We start from the raw sequence: 26149 nt of genomic DNA on the forward strand, positions 1-26149 counted from the left end.
TGCAGTTGTATCCTTTGGAGGCAGGTGGAAGATGGCTTGCTCTGGTGGTGTGAGCCCTGGAGTGAGTTGTTTGCACCTGTCCTCCCCCCCCCCCTCTGGAGCATTGCCTCATGAATAGCCAATTGAGACAGATTTGCAAAGCCAGACTTGCTAGGGTTAAAACTTGGTGTTAGAGCACGCATACATTTTCCTCAGGTAAGCATTGTTAGAATTTAAGTATTATATTATTGAATTCGTAGACCTCAGTTACTTTAACTGAGGTTAGTTAAAGGACTTGATTTGCAGAGTATGCCTTTAAAGAGGATTTCGAGAAGCCCTGAAGAACAGTGTAATACGGGAACACCCAAGGCTGTATCAGAGATATCCAGTATAGAGGCCAGACTAGCTGGCGACGAACAAAATAAATATGAGCCATTGTTATGAAAATATTCTCACAAGAACATTAAACAAATGGTCTTAGAACTAGGTGATAGTTCAGGCATGTTCAGTAAAGACCGTGCCTGTCATTATATCACGAGGTTTTATCAGCCAATAGCAGGCGATGAGTTCCTGCTCAGATGATGTCATATTTAACTCTTTAGGGGTTGGTACTAAAGCAGCTGATGGGCTCCAGGGAGCCACTTCTGACTACTCCTGTTTCTTCTGAGGTCGGGCTGATGACTTCCACCCTTTACTTTTATTTGTAATGTATTGTCATATTATCTAACTGCATGCTGTATATAGGCCTAAGGGCTACATAGTATAGATGGAACATAAGAGAAAACCTGGTTGCCATGCAATGGAACCAAGAGCTGTAACGCAAAGAGGACTTACTACAAAACAATTGCTTTGCGGTGTAGGGATGAGCATTTGTATATCTGTTTACTGAATAAACTACTTGAAACTGTGATGACGCCTAAGAAGTGCTATCTCCTATGCTACTTGCTGTGATGAGAGTTAAGTTATCACACTTCCTGTGATATGGTGCCAAACGAAGGTGTAGTGTTGTTGCCCATAGCAACCAACGTATAGATTCCTACAGAGAGGAGCGCACTTTAAACAATCTCTAAAATTGTGGCTGTCTTTTTCAGGTTTTGGTGCTCCATATTAAGTACTTCAGTTAGCCAAATATAAAACTTGCATCTGACCCATAGCTCCGTAGCAACGCACTGTGTTCCTTCACCCTGTGACTACTAGAAGCTACCAGAAGTGTACTGGATTGGGCAGTGTGTTTCTAGTGAGAATCAATAAATTTTCACAGATGCAGAGGGTACCACGAAACTGTAATGAACACTCTGACCAAGTAGTATGGAGTTCCTTCCCTGCAGGAAATGACATCACTGGTAAGAAGAACCTGTAGAATAGATGGCAGGATCTCAGATGGCATAATAGTGTATTTAGGAGACATGTAGTCCATCACAATTTTGCTATAGGCTCTGCATCGGTGCATGTGTGAGGTGGGAGGTAATGATAAACCTCTGTGTGCACGATATGTATGCATTTCTGTGACTGCATGTGTATTGTGACTGCATGTGTATATGTCCACTCACATCTATGGATAAGGAGACATTTTTGCCAACATTTACTTATACTTGGGATCCCATTGAAAATCCCACGTAAGTCTTTTTTCAACCCAAATAACTATGTAACGATGTAGCCTTATGAATTGCAGTCCTGCCTCTAGTAACACTTGGCTGCACTGCTTGCATTTTGTGCTGTTAGCTTAATTTACCAATAAAGTATTACTGGAAAAGGTGATAATAACATAATCTGATAATCTCATAAAATATACATACATAGGAGGATTTTGTTACTGGTCGTTCAAAATTCAACCTCTGATATATAAATATGATTTAAAGAATAAAGAATGAATCCCCCTTTACAGATAGTCACTCAATTTAAATACCTTGGAATACACATTACCAAGGATCTCACGACTTATCAATCTCTAAATATTGATCCAATTATTCGTCAGTTAGAAAACAAATGCACAATCTGGAACAGGCTTCCGCTGTCCTTGATAGGGAGAATTAATTTAATAAAAATGATCTTTTTACCTAAATTCACCTATGCCTTTCGACAAGCTCCTGTGTGGCTGACATTATCGCTTTTCCAAAAAATAGATAAAATTATTTTGAGCTTTATATGGGCGGGTAAGCAGCCACGACTAGCCATTGATATCCTGCAATTACCCAAAAATAGGGGTGGCCTTGCCTTGCCCCACTTTCAAAAATATTATTGGGCGTCTGTCCTTGTAACTATTAGATGGTGGTTCTCACAAGACGAAACGAACCCGGCAGTGACTCTGGAGGCAGCGATGTTGGGTTCATATGAACAACTCACCAACTTACCATATAGGGGCCCTAAACTAAATCCCAATGTAACCCTGGCTATGAAAACGACCTGGAGGGCATGGAGGGCGGCTAGAGCCCCCTTAGTTAAACCAGATAACATCTCTCCATTCACACCACTATGGGGTAACCCACAACTACCCCATTTTTCCACAATCCCTGACCCAGTTATATGGGTAAAATATGGAATAAAGAATTTAGCACACATACAGCACGATACCACCTGCTGCACATTTAATGAGCTTAAGACCCAGTTTAATCTTCCTAATAAGCACCTCTTCCGGTATCTGCAGCTTCGCCATGCCCACAAGTCCCAATTTGGCTCGCAACCTCCCATGCTTAAAACAGACGATCTCGAACAGCTACTTTTAACTAAGGACCTCCCCAAACCTATGTCTGCTATTTATAATGAACTCTTAAACTTAAATAATGCTAGACTTGATAAGTGCTTCCGAAAATGGGTTAATGATATACCTTCGTTAGACAGAGACGATTGGGACATTATACTGGAGGACTTTCCCACATCAGTCATTTCAGCTTCTGATCAACTACTCCAAACCAAATTTCTACATAGAGTGTATCTAACCCCTGAAAGATTATATAGAATTAATAGCAGTAACTCGAATAGATGCTGGAGATGTAATATAGACTTGGGCAACTTCATCCACATCTTTTGGACCTGTCCACGAATTATTCCTTTCTGGAAAGGTGTGCACTCGATAACAAACACTTTATTACAGATCTCATTACCCTTTGAGCCAGGTTTGCTGCTACTTGGAAGATTCGGTGAGGACACTATTCCTAAACACCAACAAACACTAATTAAAATTCTTTATTTTCAAGCAAGGAAAGAAATCTTAAAATACTGGAAGAAACTGTCGATACCAACCATAGGCACCTGGGCCAAAGCCATCAACTTGATCCTCCCGCTGTATAAAACCACTTATCTCAGTAGATGATGTCCTAAGAAATATAACAAAGTATGGGGAGTATGGGAGACTAGAATCCTAGATCCTACGAGCGAAAATTTCATTCCAATTATAGACTAAAATAATGGGCGTGGCCCTCCGTGGGGGCGGGGGGGGCGGTCGGTGGTTGGACGGAAACCTTTCTTCTTCTTCACCAAGTCCTATCTGTCTATGGACTTGCTTTTTCTTCACTCCTCTTCTAGCATCACAGTGGGATTGAGTCTTCTTAATGCTGAGGAATTTATGAGCAAGACGTATGTAGCAACTTGTTACCTATATTTTAATGATACTATATTCATTGCAATTTGATGTACCATACGTGACCATACGGCCATGGGTTCTTGTACAAATGATGAATGTATAATCCACTGTATGCTAACTATGTTTATCTGATGTTGTATCAAAAATAATAAATTTTAACTGTTAAAAAAAAAAAAGAAAAAAAAGAATAAAGAATATTAGAATAAAGTGTTCTTTAGTGTAATAGAGAAGAAAAACACACGGGAAACATAGCAGTTGCTGAGACAACAGAATTTTATTTATATGCTTTACAACTAAATCTACATAGGGAGGTTATATAAGAGGGTAAGTGACTTCATAGTAGCATAGGTATTTTACTGACTTCTGTTGGAATTATTGCTTATCTTTTCCTTGGCTAAAGTAATAAGAAGATGACTGATTCTGACTTCCCTGCTGACCTCCGGTGCTGCCCTGGGTTGGCTTTCCTCCACTCTGGGTTTGTTGGTTACCACCGCTGCTTCTAGTAGTGGTACTGCTGCTGGTGGTGCTGCTAGAGCTGCTGCTGGAGCTGCTGCCACCACTGCTTTGGCTTTGTTGCGCACTTCCTTGTTGTTGTCCAGTGCTGTTTCCTTGACATCCACCACTTTGTTGCCCACTGCTTTGAGACTGGCCACTTCCCTGGCTCTGCTGGCCACTTCCCTGGCTCTGCTGAATGCCAGTCTGGCTTTGTCCACTGGTCTGAGTTTGTCCACTGGTCTGGCTCTGTTGACCACTGGTCTGGCTCTGCTGGCCACTGTTCTGGCTTTGCTGGCCACTGGTCTGACTCTGCTGACCACTGGTCTGGCTCTGTTGGCCACTGGTCTGACTTTGTCCACTGGTCTGGCTTTGGCCACTGGTGGTCTGGCTTTGTCCGGTGGTGGTCTGGCTTTGTCCAGTGGTGGTCTGGCTTTGTCCGGTGGTGGTCTGGCTTTGTCCGCTGGTGGTCTGGCTTTGTCCGCTGGTGGTCTGGCTTTGTCCGCTGGTGGTCTGGCTTTGTCCAGTGGTGGTCTGGCTTTGTCCAGTGGTGGTCTGGCTTTGTCCACTGCTGGTCTGGCTTTGTCCACTGCTGGTCTGGCTTTGCCCACTGGTCTGGCCTTGTCCACTCATCTGGCTTTGCCCACTGGTCTGGCCTTGTCCACTCATCTGACTTTGTCCACTGGTCTGGCCTTGTCCACTCATCTGGCTTTGTCCACTGGCCTGGCTTTGTCCACTGGCCTGGCTTTGTCCAGTGCTCTGCTGAGAACTGGCCTGGTTTTGTTGAGAACTGCTCTGGCTCTGGCTTGCACTCTGTAAAAAACACATAAAATCAATACAATCATATACAGAGAGTTAACATAACACTAGAACAGAGATATGTTTTCAAATGACCCTGTATCCCTACTCTTTAACTTGGCATAGCTATCATTATCTCTGTGAATATGCATAGCATGGAAAACAGAAATATTAGTTCAAATAAAATCGTATTACCGTTATTACATTTTCGGATAGGAGTTGTTTGTTGGACCTGCTATAATGTTGTTCAGACAATACTCTTAGGTATTTTTCTGTTAAAGCCCAATTTCACAATAGGCACTGTTTGCATTTAGCGCTGGATAGGGCTGAGAAGGGTCAGAAAATCTGCTAGGTTGTTACTACTATCTATGTCAACTGGCTAGGCTGTTTGGGGTCTTTAATGCCATGCCTCTTTACCATAGGCCGTTTGTGAGCTATGCGCTCCACCAGCCGTCAGATATGCAGAGGGAGCCGTGATTACAGCAGGGGCTTGATGCGCAATCCAGAGCTGCCCGCCTACCTAACAGGTTAAGTGTCATTACTTAAACCTGGAAAGGTAGCAGTGCGAATTGAGAATCCACTGGAGTGGAAAAGGTCATCAGGCCTTATTGTCCCCTATCTACACCTACCCACAGCCTTCATGATCAGGTTTGTGCCATTCAAGTTGGTGAAGTGATTCATGTGATTGCTTTTCACCTCATAACGTTTGTCTATGTCCAGTAGTGCCTGGAGCATCTGTATATCTTCTCCAGTGAATCTTACTTGCTTTCCTGGAGACATCTGTGGATCTAGTATGACTCTAATGTGAGCTCCTCCCCGCTCTACATTTTTTTTTTCTCTGTTCCTTTTGACAAGATTCACTTCATTTTGTGTGTGGGCGGGAGTTGAGACATGTTCCCAGCATACACAGGCATGAGTAAAACCCAAACGTGGTCCTAACACCTCTTGTTGCACTTTACATGCATTTTTGTTCACAGGTTCATCAGGTAATAAATACTTTCATTTATAGAACTTACCGCAGCTGGCTTGCTGGCGGAGGGCTGCAAGAGAAAAAATATATATTTAAATACAAAATTCACATGAATATATTTTTTCACATTGTGTTGCATTTTCTAATACCCATGCTGCCTGCAATGCATTTACAGTGTAAGGCCCTCTGCACACTGCATGCGATTCCGATTCCGCTTTTTAATCGGTTTTTACATCCGATTCCGATTTTTAATCTTTACTGCATGATGCATTTTTTGATCCATTTTTCTGTTGAATGTATTCAGGGAAAATCGGAATTGAAAACCGGAATCAGAAACGGAATCAGAATCGGAAAACAGATTTGCAGTGTGCAGGGAGCCTTAGCCAGTATTCTGTTCAGATATTGAGCTTTGGCATATCTTTCCCATTTGTGAATACAATGTGTTTGCAGGACTGTTATTATAAGACCATGTAACCAAGGGGGCGTAACTACAAATCATGAGGACACCCAGCAAAACTTTGATAGGGCCCGTAATGTTCACACCCCTTCCCTTGCCACTCCTTGGTGACCCTCACAGCCTGGGGGGCCATCTTACAAGGCTCATAAAACAAGTGTGGCCATCAGAATCTTCACACCCAGAACATGTGTAGCCACAAAAACACCTGGAATGTCAGCTAAAGGGAAGGTTAGTAGTTGGGGCCCCCACACCTCTGGACCCCCAGTTGCAGGGGCTGCTCCCCCCTAGTTAGTTTACACCCCTTCATATAACATATGTTGAAATTTGCAACCTTTTGGACCTTTACTTCTTTCTAGAAGTCTTTTTCACCTTTTGTAATCTACCGTTCAACTAAAAGCTCATTTATCAGTCTTTCTAATTTGGTTATTGAGTGTCAGATGTTCTCCGTTAATTGAAAATCCTTGAGATTCAGTATTTGGGAGCACACCTGTGGTGTCTGGCAGGGTTTTTGGCTCTGATGTATAATTAACCACCTTAGCGGTATGGACGAGCTCAGCTCGTCCATTACCGCCAGAGGGTGCCGCTCAGGCCCTGCTGGGCCGATTTACATGAAATAAAGAGCAGCACACGCAGCCGGCACTTTGCCAGCCGCGTGTGCTGCCCGATCGCCGCCGCTCTGCGGCGATCCGCCGCGAGCAGCGGCGAAAGAGGGTCCCCCCAGCCGCCTGAGCCCTGCGCAGCCGGAACAAATAGTTCCGGCCAGCGCTAAGGGCTGGATCGGAGGCGGCAGACGTCAGGACGTCGGCTGACGTCCATGACGTCACTCCGCTCGTCGCTATGGCGACGATCTAAGCAAAACAAGGAAGGCCGCTCATTGCGGCCTTCCTTGTTTATTCCGGGCGCCGGAGGCGATCAGAAGAACGCCTCCGGAGCGCCATCTAGTGGGCTTTCATGCAGCCAACTTTCAGTTGGCTGCATGAAATATTTTTTTTTTTATTTAAAAAAAACCCTCATGCAGCTGCCCTGGCGATCTTAATAGAACGCCAGGGTGGTTAATAAGCTGTGAGAAGAGGTAAGGCACTACACAATGTAAAGCCTAACACCCTGCAGTGGAATTGGCAATCCAAGCAAATAAAAGGCACAGTGATAAAACTTCAGTAGTGTCTGATCAGGGGCGTAACTAGAAATCACTGGGCCCCCCTGCAAAACTTTGGATGGGGCCCCCTCCTGCCTACATCAGAAGGGTAGAGCAGCGCTGTACACAATATAGGGACTGTCTATGTCTAGGAATAGGGACTGTCTACAAATCTTTTTCTGCAAAACTTTGCATGATTCCTTATCAGTGGCTGAACAGATGCAGTCATTAGAACAATTGTGCAGAGAGCAGAAAGTTTTTTCTCTCCTATCCCTTAGTTGTCAGTCTCTCAGGACGGGGCCCCCTGCAGCTTCTGGCCCCCTGCAGCTGCATCCCTTGTAGGGTCTACTAATCTACAGTATAGTGCTGTTAACCAGTTAAAAAATATGATTTTAAAGACTACTGCAAAGTTATCCCCTGCTTCACCACGCAGTCATTTTTTTGGTTAAAGCAAACCTGAAAAAGTGAAAATAAATTGATGAGATAATCAAATTACATCTATAGTCCTAATCCTAAATAGCACTTTATTGGATTCCCACAGTCTTGTTTTGTGTTCAAAAGCTAAAACATTAAAATTGTTATTGTCTCAGGTGAATGAAGACAGGTTTTTGTAAAATATTTTACAGCTCCATGAAAACAAATGTTGAGCTACTGACCTTTTTATATTTCCCTTGCACTTGGAAGTGGTTCTCACCCATGCAAGCGTTGTATGGCTGTAATTAGCTATCAGTGAGAGTTATGCTACAGTCTAATTCAGAGAAAGTGTGAGTTACAGGCAGGGCCAGATTTTTGGGAAGGCCACAAAGGCCCAGGCCTTGGGCGTCTGCAGCCAAAGCCGGGCACCTGGACAAGAAAAAGGGTATATTACATATGAAAGAGGAGGCTGGAAATGGAGAGGAACACATGAAAAAGGGAAACTGATGCTCAAGGGGGCTGTTCATAAAAGAAAGGGACTGTTGTACATGGATGATACACATAGAAGAGGGGGTTGTACATGGAATGGGAGGGGCAATGCTGCACAAGAAAGGGGAACCACAAATTACTTGCCCTGGAGGCACAAAAAGTATAAATCTGGCCTACAGACCTGAATTCTTCACCAGTACAGCGAGGGGGGGGGGGAGGAACTCAACCTAGCTCTATGTAAATGGGACTGTACACACATATTTATCTCATCATTTCAAATGTCACTTCAGTTACCCTTTGAGTCAGGAGTACAAGATATTATCTTACCTTCTTGGATGGGTTTGGTGCTAGAAGTAAAATAGAAAAGAATTACTATTTAAAATACTTGATTATATAGATGGGTTATTACAACAAAAGTGATTTGTACTTCATGCATGAAATATGTTATTTTTACCCATATTAACCAATCAGTTAACATTTTCTGTTATGGAATAATAACAGAACTGAGTGGTTGTTAGGGGCAACAACATCACGTTTCCATGAATGCCAATCAAGCATGAGTCCTGTTGTTAGTGTAGTAGAGTAGTGATCTTACCTCCTTCCATTGTAGTGGGTGAGGTTTGTAGTTCCTGCTAAGGATGGTTGAGGTAAAACCTGTGGATACATTAGGATGATTTTTATTAAAATTCAAATGCGACAGTGTCCTTAATTCAATAAACAATATATTTAGGTTACATATACAGTGGCCTCTCTCAACCTGTTGTTTTTCTGAAATGCAGTGGCTGGTACAGTTGCTCTCCTTGCAGACCAGGCCAGCCTATATACAATAATAAGGGGTAAAAAAAACAAGCAGGAAGCCCTTTCTTTCTAATCTAACAGCAATAATTTAGTGTACACTTGAAGTGAGAGGAATAAGTAGGCTGACATATTTACTTTCTTTTAAACAATGCAAATTGTCTGTCTTGCTGATCCACTGCCTCTAATACTTTTAGCCATTGACCATGAACAAGCATGCACATCAGGCGTTTCTGATTCTGACTGAAGTCAGATTAGTTTAGCTGCATGCTTGTCTCAGGTGTGTGGTTCAGACACAGCTGATGCCTGGAAGATTAGCAGAGCAGCCAGGCAACTGGTATTGTTTAGAACGAAATAGATATGTCAGCCTCCATATCCCTCTCACTTCAGGTTAACGTTAAGTGTTACACAGTGAGCTATATCTGTGACCATCCTCTGCATGTGTTGTGGATCACACAACAGGAGAGACACAGGATGAAGACCATTGCCAAGAAAAGGCAAAATAAAGAAGCTGTCTTGTGGCACCCAGAAGAAAGAAGTTGGAAATGGCAAATCAAATGTAATAGCCGATCCATTGAACCATAAGCTATGAAAGTTACTTGCTCCAACTTCCACCTCAAGGTATGTTAGAGAAATTATTTAGTGACCAGTGTGGTCAGGTGATAGAGATGCAAGTCTACGTTTTGCTAGTCCTTATCATGTGCTAAAGCAGGATGTTATGACAGCAAATTGGAGCTATACAAAACTATCAGGCATGACCATCGCTATGCACTGCTGAGAGGACAGTGCAAGTCCTGCCCACTATTTGCTAATCTCTCTACAGGAACCTAATGAGGTGAGGACGGTTATTGATGACTTATTACTTGGTACGTCACATAAATAAATTAAACAGAATGTAACTGAAAAAGTTTTTAATGTTCTGTAAAGTTGCTGATATAGAAATGAGCAATAATGGACAAGCAGTGCAAAGTTTTTTTGAGTAAAATATTTAAAGGTTTTTCTCATATATAAGCCAAAATGCCACAGCTTGCCAAGACATTACATTTTATCATGTATGGTATATTTAAAGCCCAAATGTATCCAAAACTTTTATTTCAGTTGTGACAAAACAGGAAAGAATTTAAATCCCTTTTGCTCAGTGTTCCCAATGGGGATTATTCTTACTTCCTTTCCAGATAGGAAGTCTGTACATTTCTTCAACAGGGGCAGACAGAGGAGTGAATATATTGTTAATTCTAGAGTGCCACTGCTGTGACTGCTGTCACTTACAGCCTACCCTGGTGACACAGAGACTGAAAGTGACAGCACTGGTTATAGCTCATTTCACAGTGAGTAATACTCAGCTAATTGTTTGGGCTGCTCTATATTTAAAGTCTGAGAACATGTCTTCTCTTGCATTTTACAGGGTTTTCTTTCACAACAGTCTGTCCAATTATGTTGTCAACTTTGATATATGAATGCCGCCGACAGGAGAGAAGCAGCTTTCTTTAGTTTATTGGTTGGCGGTGCGGTTTTGCAGTGCCTTAAAGAGAACCCGAGGTGTGTTTAAAGAATGTTATCTGCATACAGAGGCTGGATCTGCCTATACAGCCCAGCTTCTGTTGCTATCCCAAACCCCACTAAGGTCCCCCTGCACTCTGCAATCCCTCATAAATCACAGCTGTGCTGTGAGGCTGTGTTTACATCTGTAGTGTCAGTCTCAGCTGCTCCCCCGCCTCCTGCATAGCTCCGGTCCCTGCCCCTGTCCCTTCCCTCCAATCAGCAGGGAGGGAAGGGATGCAGGCGGGGACTGGAGCTCTGCAGGAGGCGGGGAGAGCAGCAGACTGACACTATAGAGATAAACACAGCCAGCTCTGACAAGCTGTTTGTCAGCAGTGTGGCTGTGATTTATGAGGGATTGCAGAGTGCAGGGGGACCTTAGGGGGGTTTGGGATAGCAACAGAGGCTGGGCTGTATAGGCAGACCCAGCCTCTGTATGCAGATAATATTCTTCAAACCCACCTCGGGTTCTCTTTAATTAATGAGATTCCACTTGTAAAACAGATTTCACCTCTCATAAAAAAATGTACAACATATTTTAGCACAGGTAGCGGCTTTGATACTCTGATTCTATGCATGTGTGTGTGTGTGTGTGTGTGTATGTGTGTGTGTGTACCTGTATGAATGTATGTGTTTGTGCCTTCATTACATCTACTAAATCACATATCTAGCCAATAGCCATCTTCTATATTGTGCCACATATAGATGGGTGCTCAGTCTTAAGATGTTGGCCATTAGAGCTCTTACATCTTCTGTTCTATTCAGTGCAAAAGTGTACCACACTGATGAGGCACATATTGAGGAAGAGGAGCATCCTATGATTTTAGAGGTCATAGGTAAGATGTGCATAGCAAGATCTATGAGAGCCAAGGTTGCCACAACACTATTAAATGTAAACTTAAATGTAATTCCAGTTGTGGGGTGAAGGGAAGAATGGTCTGGACTTCTAAAAAGCTGTCTGTGTTTCGGGTTAGTGGATTTAACTTGACGTCCAGTCCCAAGGACTGTGTCACTCATATAACAGAAAGTGAGGTAAGATCTCAGGAATGGGGGTCATAAAAAAACAACAAATACACTTCTTGTAGCATGGTGCAGTGTTAGAAGTGTTTTTATTGCTGTCTTTATAGCCTTGGGAAGATTTTCCTCAATTCCTGCCTCAGTAACAAGATTGCTGAATACAAGAAGTAAAGAAAAATCTCCAGTAAAAGAGACTAATGATGTAACCCTTCTCCTCCTTGTCCTAGTACTAGAAAGTAAGGTTTTTCTTATAGTTACAATTTAAGGCTTGTGCATTTCCTTTCTTCTGTAAGTTTGGCTTTCCACTTTAACTACAGTATAACTACATTTCTGTATGCAGGGCGACTTATACTGTATACAACATGAAAGCTGCTATACATATAAGTCTGCATCTGTAGTGTACGCTGGCATCTCTCTATGTGCAAGTTGGCCATGAAATCTTAATAACATGGAAGCTGCTGTTTTTATATGTTTGTATCTGTGCTATACACTAGCAGTTCTGCATACACAAACTGCCCATGAACCCTATACACAACGAAAAATGCCATACTTCTATGTCTGTACACTTAGTTCTTTGTGCATAAGTTGGCCATGTATGCTAGACAAGATGAAAACTGTTTTACTTCTATATCTTTATCTGTGCTGTGCTACACACTCTAGCTGTTCGAAATACACAAATTAGCTATGAATCCTATACAAGATGAAAACCGCTATACTTGTAGGTCTGTATTGTGCTATATACTAGCATTTAAGTATGCACTAGCTGGTCTAATAGACATGTAAAGCAATTGTGTGCATTGGAATTAGTGCCCTGTTTGTCTGGATGTGATGGAACTCAGTAAGTGCTTTCTGTTTTAAGAAGGGACTGCTGCAACTAACTACATATACATTTTAGAAACATCTCAGGAAAACAGTTTACTATTTCTGTAAGATATTACTTAAAAAACAGTTACATATAGAATAAAGTCTGTTACAACAGTCATTCCAACCTTACATGAGTTGCCCTGCACAGCTTAGCTATGCCTATCCTACAGTGTTCTCATCTGGCTAAGTATCCATCCTAAGCATGAGAAGATCAGGTAGGTACCGGAGATCACTTACCCTGTTCGAGTTGCAGAAGGCTGTGAGGTCTCAGTGTCCCTAGCCGCCTATTTATACTGTCCAAGTAGGTGTTGTACTATCCACCTAAATGCTATGGAATCCAACCCAGCAAAGGTGTGTCTTGTAAGGCCTCATTGACATAAATATTACGTAGTGATTGTATAGAACTCATAAAAAATAATAGCTCAGCAAAGACAGAACCGGAACGGTTAATATAAACCTCAGGTTAATAACAGGCATTTCATCTGTGGAATTATGACTATGATTATGACAATTTTGTGGGAGGCTCTCTGTAATAAAGTGACATGACATTCTAGTAATGTAACCAGGCAGATATTGGAAGTCATTTTTCATGCAATGTAATGGCAATAAATGTAAGCGTGTAAACAAATGCATATACTTGTCCACAAGTACATAAATTAAGATGACGTATAGAGGGAGATGTAGCAGTACTGCAGGTGTTAAATTAAGAACTGTATAATAGAAGCTGGATTCCTGGCAAAGAAAAAGGTTTCCCTAAACTCCATCAGTAGCTTCAGAAGAAGGCTTCTTTCAGATGGAAGGCTGAAATGCATGCTTGTCAGGCACTTCAGCGTCCCGATTGCCAGACACAAGCGCCATTTGGGTGCAATTAAAATGCAGCCAGATGGCAGTGGTGGTGGCGTTATCCAGCAGCAGAGAACCACGACCTGCCACATCTGAGCACAGCTACAGTAGCTGCGCTCAGATGCAACTTCATGGGCCACCTGTCCACTGCCGGTGCCAAGCCCAGAGAGTACAGCATTGCTCTCTGTATGTTCCATAGTGTGACTACAATACAGCCTGGGTTTCCTATCCTGGCATCCTGTCCTTTGCACTCCGTCCTTTATTGCATCTTCCACTTATTACATACAGCTCAGTTGCATAGGAAAGGGCCATTTCTTCATCAGAAGTGCAAACTATATACAGTATATATCACTTCCTCGCTGTACCACAGGCAAAGCTATCCCCAGCAAATGCCTGGGGATGGGGAGAACAATAGGCTGTACTCACTGACACAGATATTTTTTTTTTACAGGTAGATTTTATAGAACATTTTTGAAAAATTACAAAAACACAGTACACACAGTATTTACCGTACTCACAGCTCACAACTGTCCCTCTTTTGGAGGGACAGTCTCTCTTTGGAAACACAATCCGTCTGTCCCTCTTTCTTCCCTGATTGTTCCTCTTTGTGGACTCATGTACAGAGCTATGTAAATATATGTATTTTTCTACTGAAAAATGTGTTTAATTGACTCTAAACTTTATTCCCATCCTTTAAATTGATATATTTCTTATTTTCAAATGTTAACTACTTTAGGACCGAGCTGATTGAAATCTACGCCCCGTTTCCGTCGCTCCCGCCATTCTCGACGCTTATTCCCCGCCATCTCTCATTGCAGCTCACTGGCTTTTCCTGTCTCTATGATCGTAGAGCCCTGTGAGCGGGTCAGGAGCCAATGAAAGCGGCTCCGGACTGGCTCACAGGAACTCTGCCATCATAGAGATGGCAGAGTGGGTGGCCCCGGTTCCCGACGTGCGGCAGTGATGGCGATTGCAGTGGGTATGTGCAGCAATTCATCGTTTTCCTTCGGGATTTCACCGTTTCTGTACCAGCGGTCTCTGTACCTTAAGGGGGCTGGTTAATGTGGCTAATATGAAGGAAAACGAACCAGAATAGAAAGGGCCAGTGTGATTTGATCTCACTCAACATTATTTCATTAACAATGAATAATTAAATCAACATTTTTTCTTATGAAATCTTTGTTACGCATGACTAGGGGTGTGCCGGGGGCGTGATTAGGGGTGTGGCTTAAATGTCCCTCTTTCTTATCTCCAAAAGTTGGGAGGTATGCTTACTACAATCATTTGGGTGCAAAAGAAATAAAAGGGGAAGGCTGGGAAAGAGAGAAGGGAACTCCCCAATTCCCATATTGTCCATGTTCTATTTACTTCTAATGCTTAACATCATCTACCATATTCATAATTATAAGTGGTATAGTAACAGAGTTCCAGCCTGTTTGGACCAAACTGGACCTCGTTTTTGGCACATGTAACTGGTAGTACGTACAAAAGTAACACAGTGGGCTTGATTCACTGAAGGGTGCTATGTGTTAGCACGCCAGTGAAAAGCCCCTTAGCACGTGCAAAGGTGCGGTGCGTGTAAAACGTTGCACCAGTGCGTGCAAAACGTCACTAAGTACGCTTGTCAGGCTATTTAGCATGCGAATGGTGCGACGTTTCGCGCAAACCGCGCAGCGCTAAACTTTGGCGCGATCAGTAACAGCTTTAGACGTGCAAACTACTTAGCACCCTAGTTTGCACGTCCAAAGCTTTTAGGCGTGCTAACTAGGTTAGCACCCTTTAGTGAATCAAGGCCAGTGAGTTAATCTAGGGTATCTCTATCCTCCCTAGTACTGACACTTTTAAACAGTGTTGGACAGGAAAGGATCTGCCTTGCACTGAATTTAGCACAATGCTCCACATTCAAGGCGCATTAGTAATAGAATCTCTCTTTGGTGGAAGATTCCCTAATTGTTTTTTTTTAATTAAAACTGAGTGAGCCCAGCAGAGATTTCTTCCGCCAGGATATATTAACTATGCTCACCACTGTAAAGGTGCCTAAATATTATTCAAATTTGGCATCGATATCCTGCAGATTCGATGATAGTGATCAAATCTGGCAGAGATCGATGCCACAACCTGACAGCCCAATTGTCATTTAGATTGATTTGTGTCTGAAATAGTAGTTTTGGCTCACCTGCCTGCTGGTGCACTCCTCCCATGTCCCATGTCTTCTCTTCATTTCTGACAGGGGCACATGTATCTAGAGATGTCGCGAATCTCCGATTTTCGGTTCGCGAACCCTGTTTGCGAACCTCCGCAAAAGGTTCAGTTCGCGAAAAAGTTTGCGAACCTCAATAGACTTCAATGGGGAGGCGAACTTTGAAACATAGAAAAAATTCTAATGCCTAAAAAAATGATAGAAAGCATGTTTCAAAGGCTCTAATACCTGGAGGCAGACATGATTAAGTGAAATACACATCAAATGTCCCAGGCTAACATCTAGGTTTCACACAGACCCCTATTTTAGGCCTCCCTCCACCCTCCTCCCTCCTCCCTCCACCCTCCACCCTCCACCCTCCTCCCTCCACCCTCCACCCTCCACCCTCCACCCTTCTACCCTTCTACCTATTCCCTCCCCCCTCCTACCGGAGGGAGGAGGGTCTCATCTGCCAGATAATTATATTATTTCAAAAGCCAGTTTACATACCATAGCTGAGAATTGAACCCAGGTCTCACTGTGTGGTGGGCAAGTACCTTAACCGCTGTACCACAACAGTACTAACTGAAGCTGGCCTAGCATTTACCATTTATGCTCAATCCAAGAGAAAAATTAAACAAGATAGCAGCGTTAGGAAGATCTCCTACTGAATAGGTGCTGGCTTACTGAACAGACACAGACAAGATTCGAACTCTGGTCTCCTGTGTCAGAGGCAGAGCCCTTAGCCATTACACCATGCAGCCACTGCTTACAGATATGTAGCCAGACATGGCCTTGTATTTTGTGTTCAACAGTTGTCAAGAGAAAAATTAGACAAGATAGCAGTGTTAGGAAGACTTGCCTAAGGTCTCCTACTGAATAGGTGCTGGCTTACTGAACAGACAGAGACGAGATTCGAACCCTGGTCTCCTGTGTCAGAGGCAGAGCCCTTAACCATTACACCACCCAGCCACTGCTTATAGATATGTAGCCAGGCATGGCCTTGTCTTTTGTGTTCAACAGTTGTCCAAGGAGAACCCCAGATAGCCAGGTAGATTCATATCTCTCTCTCTCTCTCTCTCTAGTAGGGATGGTCACCGCTTTCCGCGGAATTGTATTTTTGAGCATAAATGGATTGAGCATAAATGGTACATGCTAGGCTGGCTTCAGCATGTAGTGTTGGTGAGAGAGAGAGATGAATCTACCTATCTGGGGTTCTCTTTGGACAACTGTTGAACACAAAAGACAAGACAAGCATCTGTAGAAGTTAACCTTATTGGGTAGTGTGATAGGGCACAACATTAAATTATATTGTTAGGAGTGATGTAATTACCTCTGCAGCGGGGAGCGGTGCGGCTGCCGCTCCCACGTCTGACGTCACCGCGGATCTCGCTGCGTCCTCTCAGTCATCTCCTTCCGGCAGAGCAGGCCTCTCCAGGCTGCATCAGAGCAGAGTAGCGCACGCGCGCACCAGGAGACAGGACCTTTATGCACTGAGAAGGCGGGTCAGCTGACCTGCCGGTCACAGCGGTGGTCTGACTCTCGCCGCTGATTGGCCGGGGTTCGCTGGCCGGATTATTTGGAATTGCCTGTCTGTATTTAAGCCCTGTACTGCCAGTGGCTCATTGTCTGCTGTTGCTGAAACTTTGCAGTGAAAGCTCTCAGACCTTAGTCAGATCCGTGTGTGCTTGATCCGGCAGGACCCTGGGGATTCACACTTAGCTTAGGAAAAAACATATCATTGTATTATTGTTATTGTGTATGACCTTTTTGCCTGAACCTCTGATTACTCTCTCTGCCTCTCGATTCTGTACTTTGCCAATCTGATCTGCTGCCGACCTCGGCCCGACCTTACGCTGATTTAGCCTTCTGTTTCTGTACCTTTGCCCATCTGATCTGCTGCCGACCTCGGCCTGTTTATTGACTACGAATTTGCCTGACGATTTTGTACTGCTGCTGACCGACCTGTTACCGACCTCGCTTGTACGACCACTCTCTGCTTAAAGTGATAGCCCCAGCCTCCAAGGGCTGTCACTTAAGGAGTACTCCTGATACTACTGTGCACTAATAACACGTGTGATCACACTCTGAATAGACTACTGTGCTGATAGAGCTGGTTCTGATTATCAGATATACCATTGACCATTACATAACAGCAGACCAAAATGACTATGGAGACTTTAAATGCACAGGTTCAGGCGTTAACTGTAACTGTCGAGCAGTTAACTACTACTGTTGCATCACAGCAGGCTCAGTTTAATCTCCTGACTGAGGCTGTAAACAGCCCACAGAGATCATTGCCTCCCTCATATGTCCGTGAACCTAAGATGGCACTTCCTGAGAAGTTTTCAGGTCATAAGTCAGATTTTAGAAACAGGTGTATGTCGTACTTTGAAATGAGGCCCATTTCGTCAGGCTCTGAATTGCAGCGGGTAACCCTGATTAAGACGCTGTTAAATGGGAATTCGCAAACCTGGGCCTATAATCTGCCCAATGATCACGAAGCCTTAGGGTCAGTTCAGGCTTTGTTTGAGGCCATGGCGGTCATTTACGATGACCCGGACATTGCCGCCACGGCAGAAAGAAATTTAAAAAGACTCCGCCACTGCAGAAGATTATGCTTTAGAGTTTAGAAAGTGGGCAGTCTCCTCCCGATGGGAACATTATGCCTTACTTGATTGTTTCCTCTCTGGGTTATCAGAGTCAGTTTCAGACATCATGATCAGTCATCCTGAACCTAAGACCTATTGCATTGGCTATTAAGATAGATCGCAGGGTACAATATCATAAACAGGGCAGGTTATGTACTACTCCCAGAACAGTTTTTTTCGCTCCTTTAGTCACGACTACTTCGGATGAGCCAATGCAGATCGGCCATTCGAAACGGTCAGACTCTGAAAAGACCAGGAGAAGGAAAGAGGGCCTCTGTTTGTATTGTGGGGAGAAAGGTCATCTCATTCAGAATTGCGGTAAAAAGGCAGAAAACTTCTCCGCCTAGGTGTAGTTGGAGGTACTACCATAGGCGAACCTGTTTTACCTCCAAAGTTTTCTAAAGTGTTGTTGCCATGTTCTATTACGTGGAAGAATCAAGTTTTCTGCACTCAGGCCTTCATTGATTCAGGCTCCGCAGCAAACTTTATTGATTCGGATCTAGCTTCTAAGTGGGACATTCCCATTCTTCCCATGGAGAGACAGATCTATGTTACCACCATAGATGATTCTCCACTGCAGAACAAGCAATCTATCTCACAAACTCCTCTCCTCACATGTCGTATTGGAGTCCTGCATAGAGAGGAATTGCAATTTTATGTGTTAAAAATGTCATCTTCTATGATTGTTCTAGGGCTACGTCAACACTCACCTCAGATTGACTGGGCAATTCCTGGCCTGGTCCCCAGCTTGTCAAGACTCTTGTTTAGAGAAAGTTACCCTGTGTTCCACTGAGGTTCATGTGGAAGGTGTTCCTCCTCCGTATGTAGCTTATTCTGATGTTTTTTGCCCTCGAGCTGCTGATAAACTCCCCCCTCACAGGAAGTTTGATTGTCCTATAGATTTAAGACCAGGTACCATACCTCCCAGGGGGCACTTGTACAACCTCTCAGGTCCAGAACGGCTGGCCATGAAGGAATACATCAAGGAGAACCTTGAAAAAGGTTTCATCCGTCCTTCCAAATCACCAGCAGGGGCGGGATTCTTCTTTGTTCAAAAGAAGGATGGTGGACTTCGTCCATGCATCGACTATAAAGCTTTGAACAAGATGACCATTCCCAATCGCTACCCCCTGCCATTGATAGACTATTTGTTTTCACAAGTCTCTGGGGCGCAAGTGTTTTCCAAACTGGACCTGAGAGGGGCATACAATTTGATTCGTATCAGACAGGGGGATGAGTGGAAGACGGCCTTCAACACACCTGATGGGCATTACGAATACCTGGTGATGCCCTTCGGGTTGTGTAATGCCCCTGCAGTATTTCAGGAGTTTGTAAACGAAATTTTTAGAGACGTATTGGGACGTTTTGTTGTCGTCTACTTAGATGACATTCTGATCTTTTCCAAGAGCCTCAGGTACCACGGAGCACGTTAAATTTATTCTAGAGAAACTCAGACAAAATTGTCTCTATGCAAAACTTGAAAAGTGTTTGTTTGAGGTGTCAGAAGTTGCGTTCTTGGGGTACATCATCTCCACCAATGGTCTGTCAATGGACCCCCAGAAAGTCTCTGCAGTGTTGGAGTGGCCGCAACCCACTGGTTTGAAGGCTCTTCAACGATTTCTAGGTTTTGCAAACTACTACAGAAAGTTCATTAAGGGGTTCTCCTCTGTAGTTTTTCTCCTTACCAATCTGACAAAAAAGGGGGCTGATACCTATAACTGGTCTGAGAAAGCCTGTAAGGCATTTACACAACTTAAGACACTTTTTTGTGCCACTCCCATTTTACATCATGTGGATGTTACACGTCCATTTATTGTAGAAGTAGATGCCTCCGAGGTAGGAGTGGGGGCTGTACTGTCTCAATATTCTGGAACTCAGAGACGGTTGCATCCATGTGGGTTCTTTTCCCGCAAGTTTTCACCAGCGGAAAAGAATTATGACATCGGCAACAGGGAACTTTTGGCTATAAAAATGGCATTTGAAGAGTGGCGACATTGGTTGGAAGGGGCAGAGCATGTGATTACGGTATATACTGACCATAAGAATCTGGAATATATCGAAGGGGCGAGGAGGCTCAACCCGAGACAAGCCTGGTGGGCACTCTTTTTCTCCCGGTTCAGGTTCATAATCACATACAAACCTGGTAATAAGAACATTAAGGCCGATTGCTCTGTCCCGTTGCTTTGAACCTGAGACAGTTCAGCCCTCACTCCCTGTTAATATCCTGCCAGAAAACATAGTGATAGCCGCTACGGAACCCATGGAGGATCTGGCAATCACTCTGCAGCCTTATCAGACTGACGCTCCAGAGGGAAAGCCAGATGGGGTCCTGTTTGTCCTGTTGCACTTGCGCTTTCAAGTCCTGCAGATGTTCCATAGCCATAAAAATGCAGGACATCCTGGTATAAACAGAACGGAAGAACTACTGTCTCGTAGTGTATGGTGGCCATCCTTAAAAGACGATTGTAGAGAATTCGTGATCTCCTGTACAGTCTGTGCTCGCAGCAAGCCATCCAGACAGGCTCCTGCGGGAACACTGCAGTCTTTGCCAACACCCACAGAACCATGGACCTACATATCCATGGATTTTGTGGGGGAACGCCCTGCTTCAGAGGGGAACACTGTGATTTGGGTGGTCGTGGACCGCTTTAGTAAAATGGTCCATTTCGTGCCTTTTGTGAAAGCTCCCCTCGGCCCAGGAGCTAGCGGACCTTTTCATTACTCAGCGAAAAATTAGTGTGGCTCAATGTAATTCTGCCCACCCATGGTGCCATACTGGGGTTGATGGGCAAACTGTCTGCAGCCACTGCATCCCTGCTGAGTGTGCCATGCGCATATGTCACCGCGCCAGTCGCAGTCTGAGTGTCTACCATCTATAAGAAGAGCCCCTGCCACAAGGGTGGTGATCCATGGAAAGAGTGGAGAGAGAGCAAGGATGCGCCAGCCTGGATGCTACAGCCAGGCTCAGGGATTGGAGGGTGGGAATGGATCAATTCAGTTAAGAAGACAGAAGGAAGCAAACAGACAGTGTCACTGCCTGCTAGAGGAGAGTGACTGTTTCTGCATCAAGTTATCAACTGGCAAGCAGCCAGCAGGAGGTTGGAAATGGGGTCACTAGGGTGATAAAAATTGAGGTACAGAAAGCAGGCTGAAAAAGAAATGTGGTATAAGAGAAGTCAGGGGAAAGTTAAAGGAATGGTCCGAGGTGCATAAAGCCGCAGCTTCGCTAGCCGCCCTTGGCCCGGGGTCCCCTCCGGTATAAAAGGCTTACTTGCGCTCATGTAGTCACGCCGACGTCATCTGGACTGTACTGCGCAGGTGGAGTAGTTCTGCGTAGTACAGTCTGGATAACGTCTGTGCAACTCCGTGAGCCGCACGCTGGAGCTCAAGTAGATGCCGACCTGGTGAGGTCAGCATCTGCACCAGGAGGGGACCTGGAGCCACCGGAGCTGTGGCGAGGGCACCGGACAGCTGCCAGGGGCTGGAGGAAGCCTCAGGTAAGTAGATTTTTGCTTTTTATGCTCCTTCACTTCACTTTAAGCTGGGATTATTAAGTTGGAATTACTATAATCAACAAAGTGCAAGTTTCCATTGCAGTTGTATAATTTGTATTAAGTGCAATTTTGTGCATAAGCGGCATGTTACCATGATAGAGGATCAGCAGAGAGAGTGATGAGGAGTGCAGCAGGGCAGGGTACTTTCTGCGGTATTATGGTAACATGCCTCTCTTGCACAAAATTGCACTTTTATACAACTGAAACAAAACAATTTGCAGTTTGTTGATTGTAATAATAAATTCAACTTGGCAGTGCCAGCTTGCAACACAAAAACACAATAGAGGATATAGAATATAAACCATGTGCCGTATAAGGTGGATGCATAATACAGGGAGTCCAAGAGACACAAAATACCCGCCGATCCTGTCGCATTTTGTTACTTACTCCCTTCCTGCCCTGCCCCAGCCCAGTGTGTAAATGCAGAGTATAATGCAGCAGAATATAGTGCAGTAGAAGCTGTGCTCTTACCTTTGCACCAGAGTCCAGTGCTGCATGAGAAAATTACACACTGCTTTAGCTCTCTGCAAATGGTCAAGATAAATTTACTTTGTTTGCTCGTTGACTTTATTGACACTGTTTGCTTTATAATAAATGTGGATATTGCTGGCTCCAGTGTCCAGATTTATTTTCTTCTTGGACTGCACTACTGTTATCACACATGGCCCACCCATGACATCAAGTGAGGCATCTTCCTCAGGCGGTGGAAGTCTGCGGACGGCACCAGGCAGACACAGGAAGTGACAAGAGTGATTCTGGCCTGCCGCCTCCCAGCTTACCACCGCCCACCTGGCCATGGGGGGTGCCCACCATGTGCAGGAGGGGGTAGTACTGCAGGAAAGAGGAGCAGTAGGCACAAAGTGGTGGGGAGGAGGGCCATACCCCCCCTCACCTGGGGCTCCTCTTCCGTGCTCCCCCCTCCAGATGTTAGAGCAGAGTGTTAGCGGCAGCAGGCAGGAAATTAATGAAAGACCTCTTCCTTCTGCAATCCAGATGTCGGAGCAGTGCGTGCCACAGATCTTCTTCTTCTTCAATGCCGCACACCGTACTTCTGCAAGAAGGGGGTGTACTTGCGCAAATATACTACCTTTACTGGGGGCAAATATACTAGCTATCTGTACTGGGGCAACTATACTGGCTATCTATACAGGGGCAACAATATTGGCTACCTATACTGGGGCAACTATATCTGGCTACCTACCTACCTACCTATACCTTGGGGGGGGGGGGGGGGGGCACATCCTCACAAGTTTGCCTCAGGCAGCAAAAAGTCTAGAACCAGCCCTGACTGTTATCCCCTGTAATCATGTCCATCAATGCTCTCCAGTCCTTTCTGAAATGAATGCCAGTTTCTTTGGTGTCTTCATTTGAAATACTTTACCCCCTCCCCCTTGAAAAATAACAATGTCCTAATAAAGGTAATTCAATGCAGAGGATCGGCTCAAAAGTAAATAGGTAAGGAGTCTAAAATGACCCCTTTTACCTAATTTTCTCTGTAGGGTGGCTATTTGATTGCCTCATTTTTAAGGGAGTGAGTAAGTGGCGAGATAGCACCATTAGCTCCCCTCATATTATACTCACAAAATCCTTTTTAGGTCAGATGACTTGCAGAGAGAGAAGCTAAGAACGCTGGAAAACTTGGACTGAACTGAAGCCCTTAGCCAAACACAAATAAATCTGTAAGATGTTTTCACCTGACCTACATTCCAGTAGGAGTATCAGGGAATTAAGGGAGTCCTCCAGATAGCTAAACATTTTAATTCTCCTCATATAGTTATTTTTCTGGAGCCTTTGATGGCAGTTACTGTAATTTAGAGAAAGGCCTGCAGGTCTCCAGATGCCCTTGTTTTCCCTAAAGTATTATCTAAGCTCTAAAGGTAGCCATACATCTAGCGATGATGGGCAGATTCGACCAAGAGGCAAATCTCTCTCTTAATCGAATCTGATTAGAGAGAGATCTGTCAGCTGCCCATACACCACAGGCCAATTCCCAATATATTGCATGCTAAAATCGATCTGGAATCGGCCTTGTGACCCCGCATCAGTCGCTTCACGGCCCAATGTTTTCCCTCTAATGTTAAATGTCCCCCTGGTGCCCCTGTGCATGTTATACATTACTTGACTTGTCCGTTGCCTCCGCTTGTCCCCGCAGACTCCGGGAGCACTCTATTCTTTGTACACGCACGCCACGTGGTTGCCTAGTAACGTGACCACGTGTATGATTTCTGACGTCATACGCAGGCCCTTTCTAGGAAACCACGTGGGCGCAAGTGTGTGTAGAGCAGAATGCGCCCGGAGCAGCAGAAGACAAGCAGAGGACGCGAGCTGGTAATATATAACATGCACGGGCACCAGGGGTCACTTAACATTAGAAGGGACAGCACCGGGGGTTTCATCACTTAGTTGATCGTCCCGAAAATGCACGCCATTACTGCCACTCACCCGACCCAGCAAATCGGCCCAACATCTTGCAGCATACGTGATCGACTATTCGAAATTGGTCGCATTGTCGGTCGAGCATGCACTTATTGGCAAGGATTTTCATCCGATTCTGTTATAATAATTGAATTGGATGGTCGATCGGCTGCCAAGTCGCCTGATGATGTATGGCCACCTTAAGAAAGCGTCAGCCACTGGGCATTTAGGCTGCTTTCACAGTAAGACGTTAGAGGCGCACGTAAGTGCAGCCTGTAACGCAGCCCAACTCACAGTAATGAAAAATCAATGGGCTGTTCACAGTGCCCACGTTGCGTTACATTGTAACGCTGCACGTTATTTAAAAGTGCAGCATGCTGTGCGTTTTACGTGGCTAAGCCGCGTTAGACTGTTTGCACATGCTCAGTAATGGGGTTTTTTTTGAGGAGGAGAGAAGGAGGGGAGAGGCCGCTATTGTTAGCCACATGGCTAATTAATATTCACTGCACTGACGTGTAGTGATGGGAAGTTCGTCTCAATTCATTGAAAAGAGCCAGACTTCCTATCTCTACTGTTCAGAATTGATTCATTGAAAAGAGCCGGACTTCCAATCACTAGGTTCAGTCCTGCTGCTCTGAATCGATTCTGAACAGTAGAGATAGGGAGTCCAGCTCTTTTCAATGAATCGATTCATCGAAAGAGCCCATCAAAAGACTTCCCATCACTTCTGCTGTGTTTTCTTCCTGGAGCGGACGCTAATTGGCTGGCGGGACCACGTGATGCGGAGTGTTCCGATCACGTGGTCCCCACAAGGTATGAGACAAAAGAGGCGCACCAACAGCTGTACAATGCGGCTTACTCTGGCGTCCACCTCCAACACCACCAGGCGTTGCGTTATGCGACCATAACGTCCCCTAAAACACAATGTCCTGGTGGGAAAGAGGCCTTAAAGTACTACTGATTATGACTACACTTACTATTTCTATCTATGTGATCTGTAGGCCTATCTGACTGCTGATATAACTGTACTCAGTTTTAGTCAGTCTATTCATTCCCTCTTGTCGCGTCATCAAACACTTTCTTCTGATTGCTCAATAGTAAAGGCCAATTCCCACCCTTATACGCCTGATAAACCTACCAACATTAACCAATTAGCTTGGTTAGAAGACCAGTTTATACATATTAATTGACCCAATTTAATTAGGAACTTTATAACTTGAACAGAAACCAGTTATACCTGGTTCACTGATTAAACTCACTTAACAAGAAAAAAAAGGGAATGGGTCCAAAATATAATTATTTTCTGAACTGGATGTATGGTACATAAAGCATAAAGCACTTTCAGTCTCATGACTCACAAACATTACTGCTAATCATTTAAAAGATATTAACCTTTAACATGCCATTATCTAATGATGTGGAAAAATGTATACACCGTTCCAAAGCAAAATAGTTTAATCTCTGTTGTAATTACAGTTCTGTGTTTACCAGGAAGTTCATCCATTCATATAATTATTTCCATGCTTACAAATTGCACGATATTGTCAAGCATATTATTATTATTGATTTATAAAGCACCAACATATTCCGTGGCGCTGTACAAAGTAAGAAACAAACATGGCTTACAAAATAATACTAACAATGGTGTACACCAATATACAAAATACAGAATTGGTATAAAATGCAGAAACAGTCAGGGCCTGTTCACACTAGGGGCGTTTTCGTTCTTTTTTCAAGCTTTCAAGATTTTTAAAACCGCCCACAAAACGCATGTGCAATGAATCTCTATGAGAAGGTTCATATCAGCACAGTTCGTGTGCTGTGTGTTCAGCAAAGCGGTGCCTGTACTCTTTTTGGGGTGATTTTGCCTCAATGGAAGGTATAGGGAAAATACAAACGCTCACAAAATCGCTTTGTGCAGCGATTGCGTTCACGTTTTTAAGAATAAATACATTGTATTCCTTTCCAGGTCAAAGAG

At 44.1% G+C, this 26149-nt stretch overlaps 1 protein-coding gene across 2 annotated transcripts in view; it reads right to left on the reverse strand.

The window, feature by feature from the left end:
* Positions 1-3814: 3814 nt before the first annotated feature.
* The window catches only part of LOC137532655 (secreted protein C-like), a 489020-nt gene continuing 466685 nt past the window's right edge, over positions 3815-26149 (reverse strand). The window contains exons 1-5 of one of the 2 annotated variants that reach the window (XM_068253430.1): positions 12767-12835; positions 8910-8968; positions 8642-8661; positions 5866-5889; positions 3815-4864 (exon numbers count right to left, since the gene is read on the reverse strand). In XM_068253430.1, the coding sequence (XP_068109531.1) occupies positions 3932-4864; positions 5866-5889; positions 8642-8661; positions 8910-8919 (987 nt within the window). In that variant the 5' untranslated portion in view covers positions 8920-8968; positions 12767-12835 and the 3' untranslated portion in view covers positions 3815-3931. Of the gene's footprint in view, positions 4865-5865; positions 5890-8641; positions 8662-8909; positions 8969-12766; positions 12836-26149 lie in introns of those variants that run through there. The other variant, XM_068253431.1, reaches the window with a different exon arrangement.

Source organism: Hyperolius riggenbachi, chromosome 9 (assembly GCF_040937935.1).
Source record: "Hyperolius riggenbachi isolate aHypRig1 chromosome 9, aHypRig1.pri, whole genome shotgun sequence".
Classification (NCBI taxonomy): Eukaryota; Metazoa; Chordata; class Amphibia; order Anura; family Hyperoliidae; genus Hyperolius; species Hyperolius riggenbachi.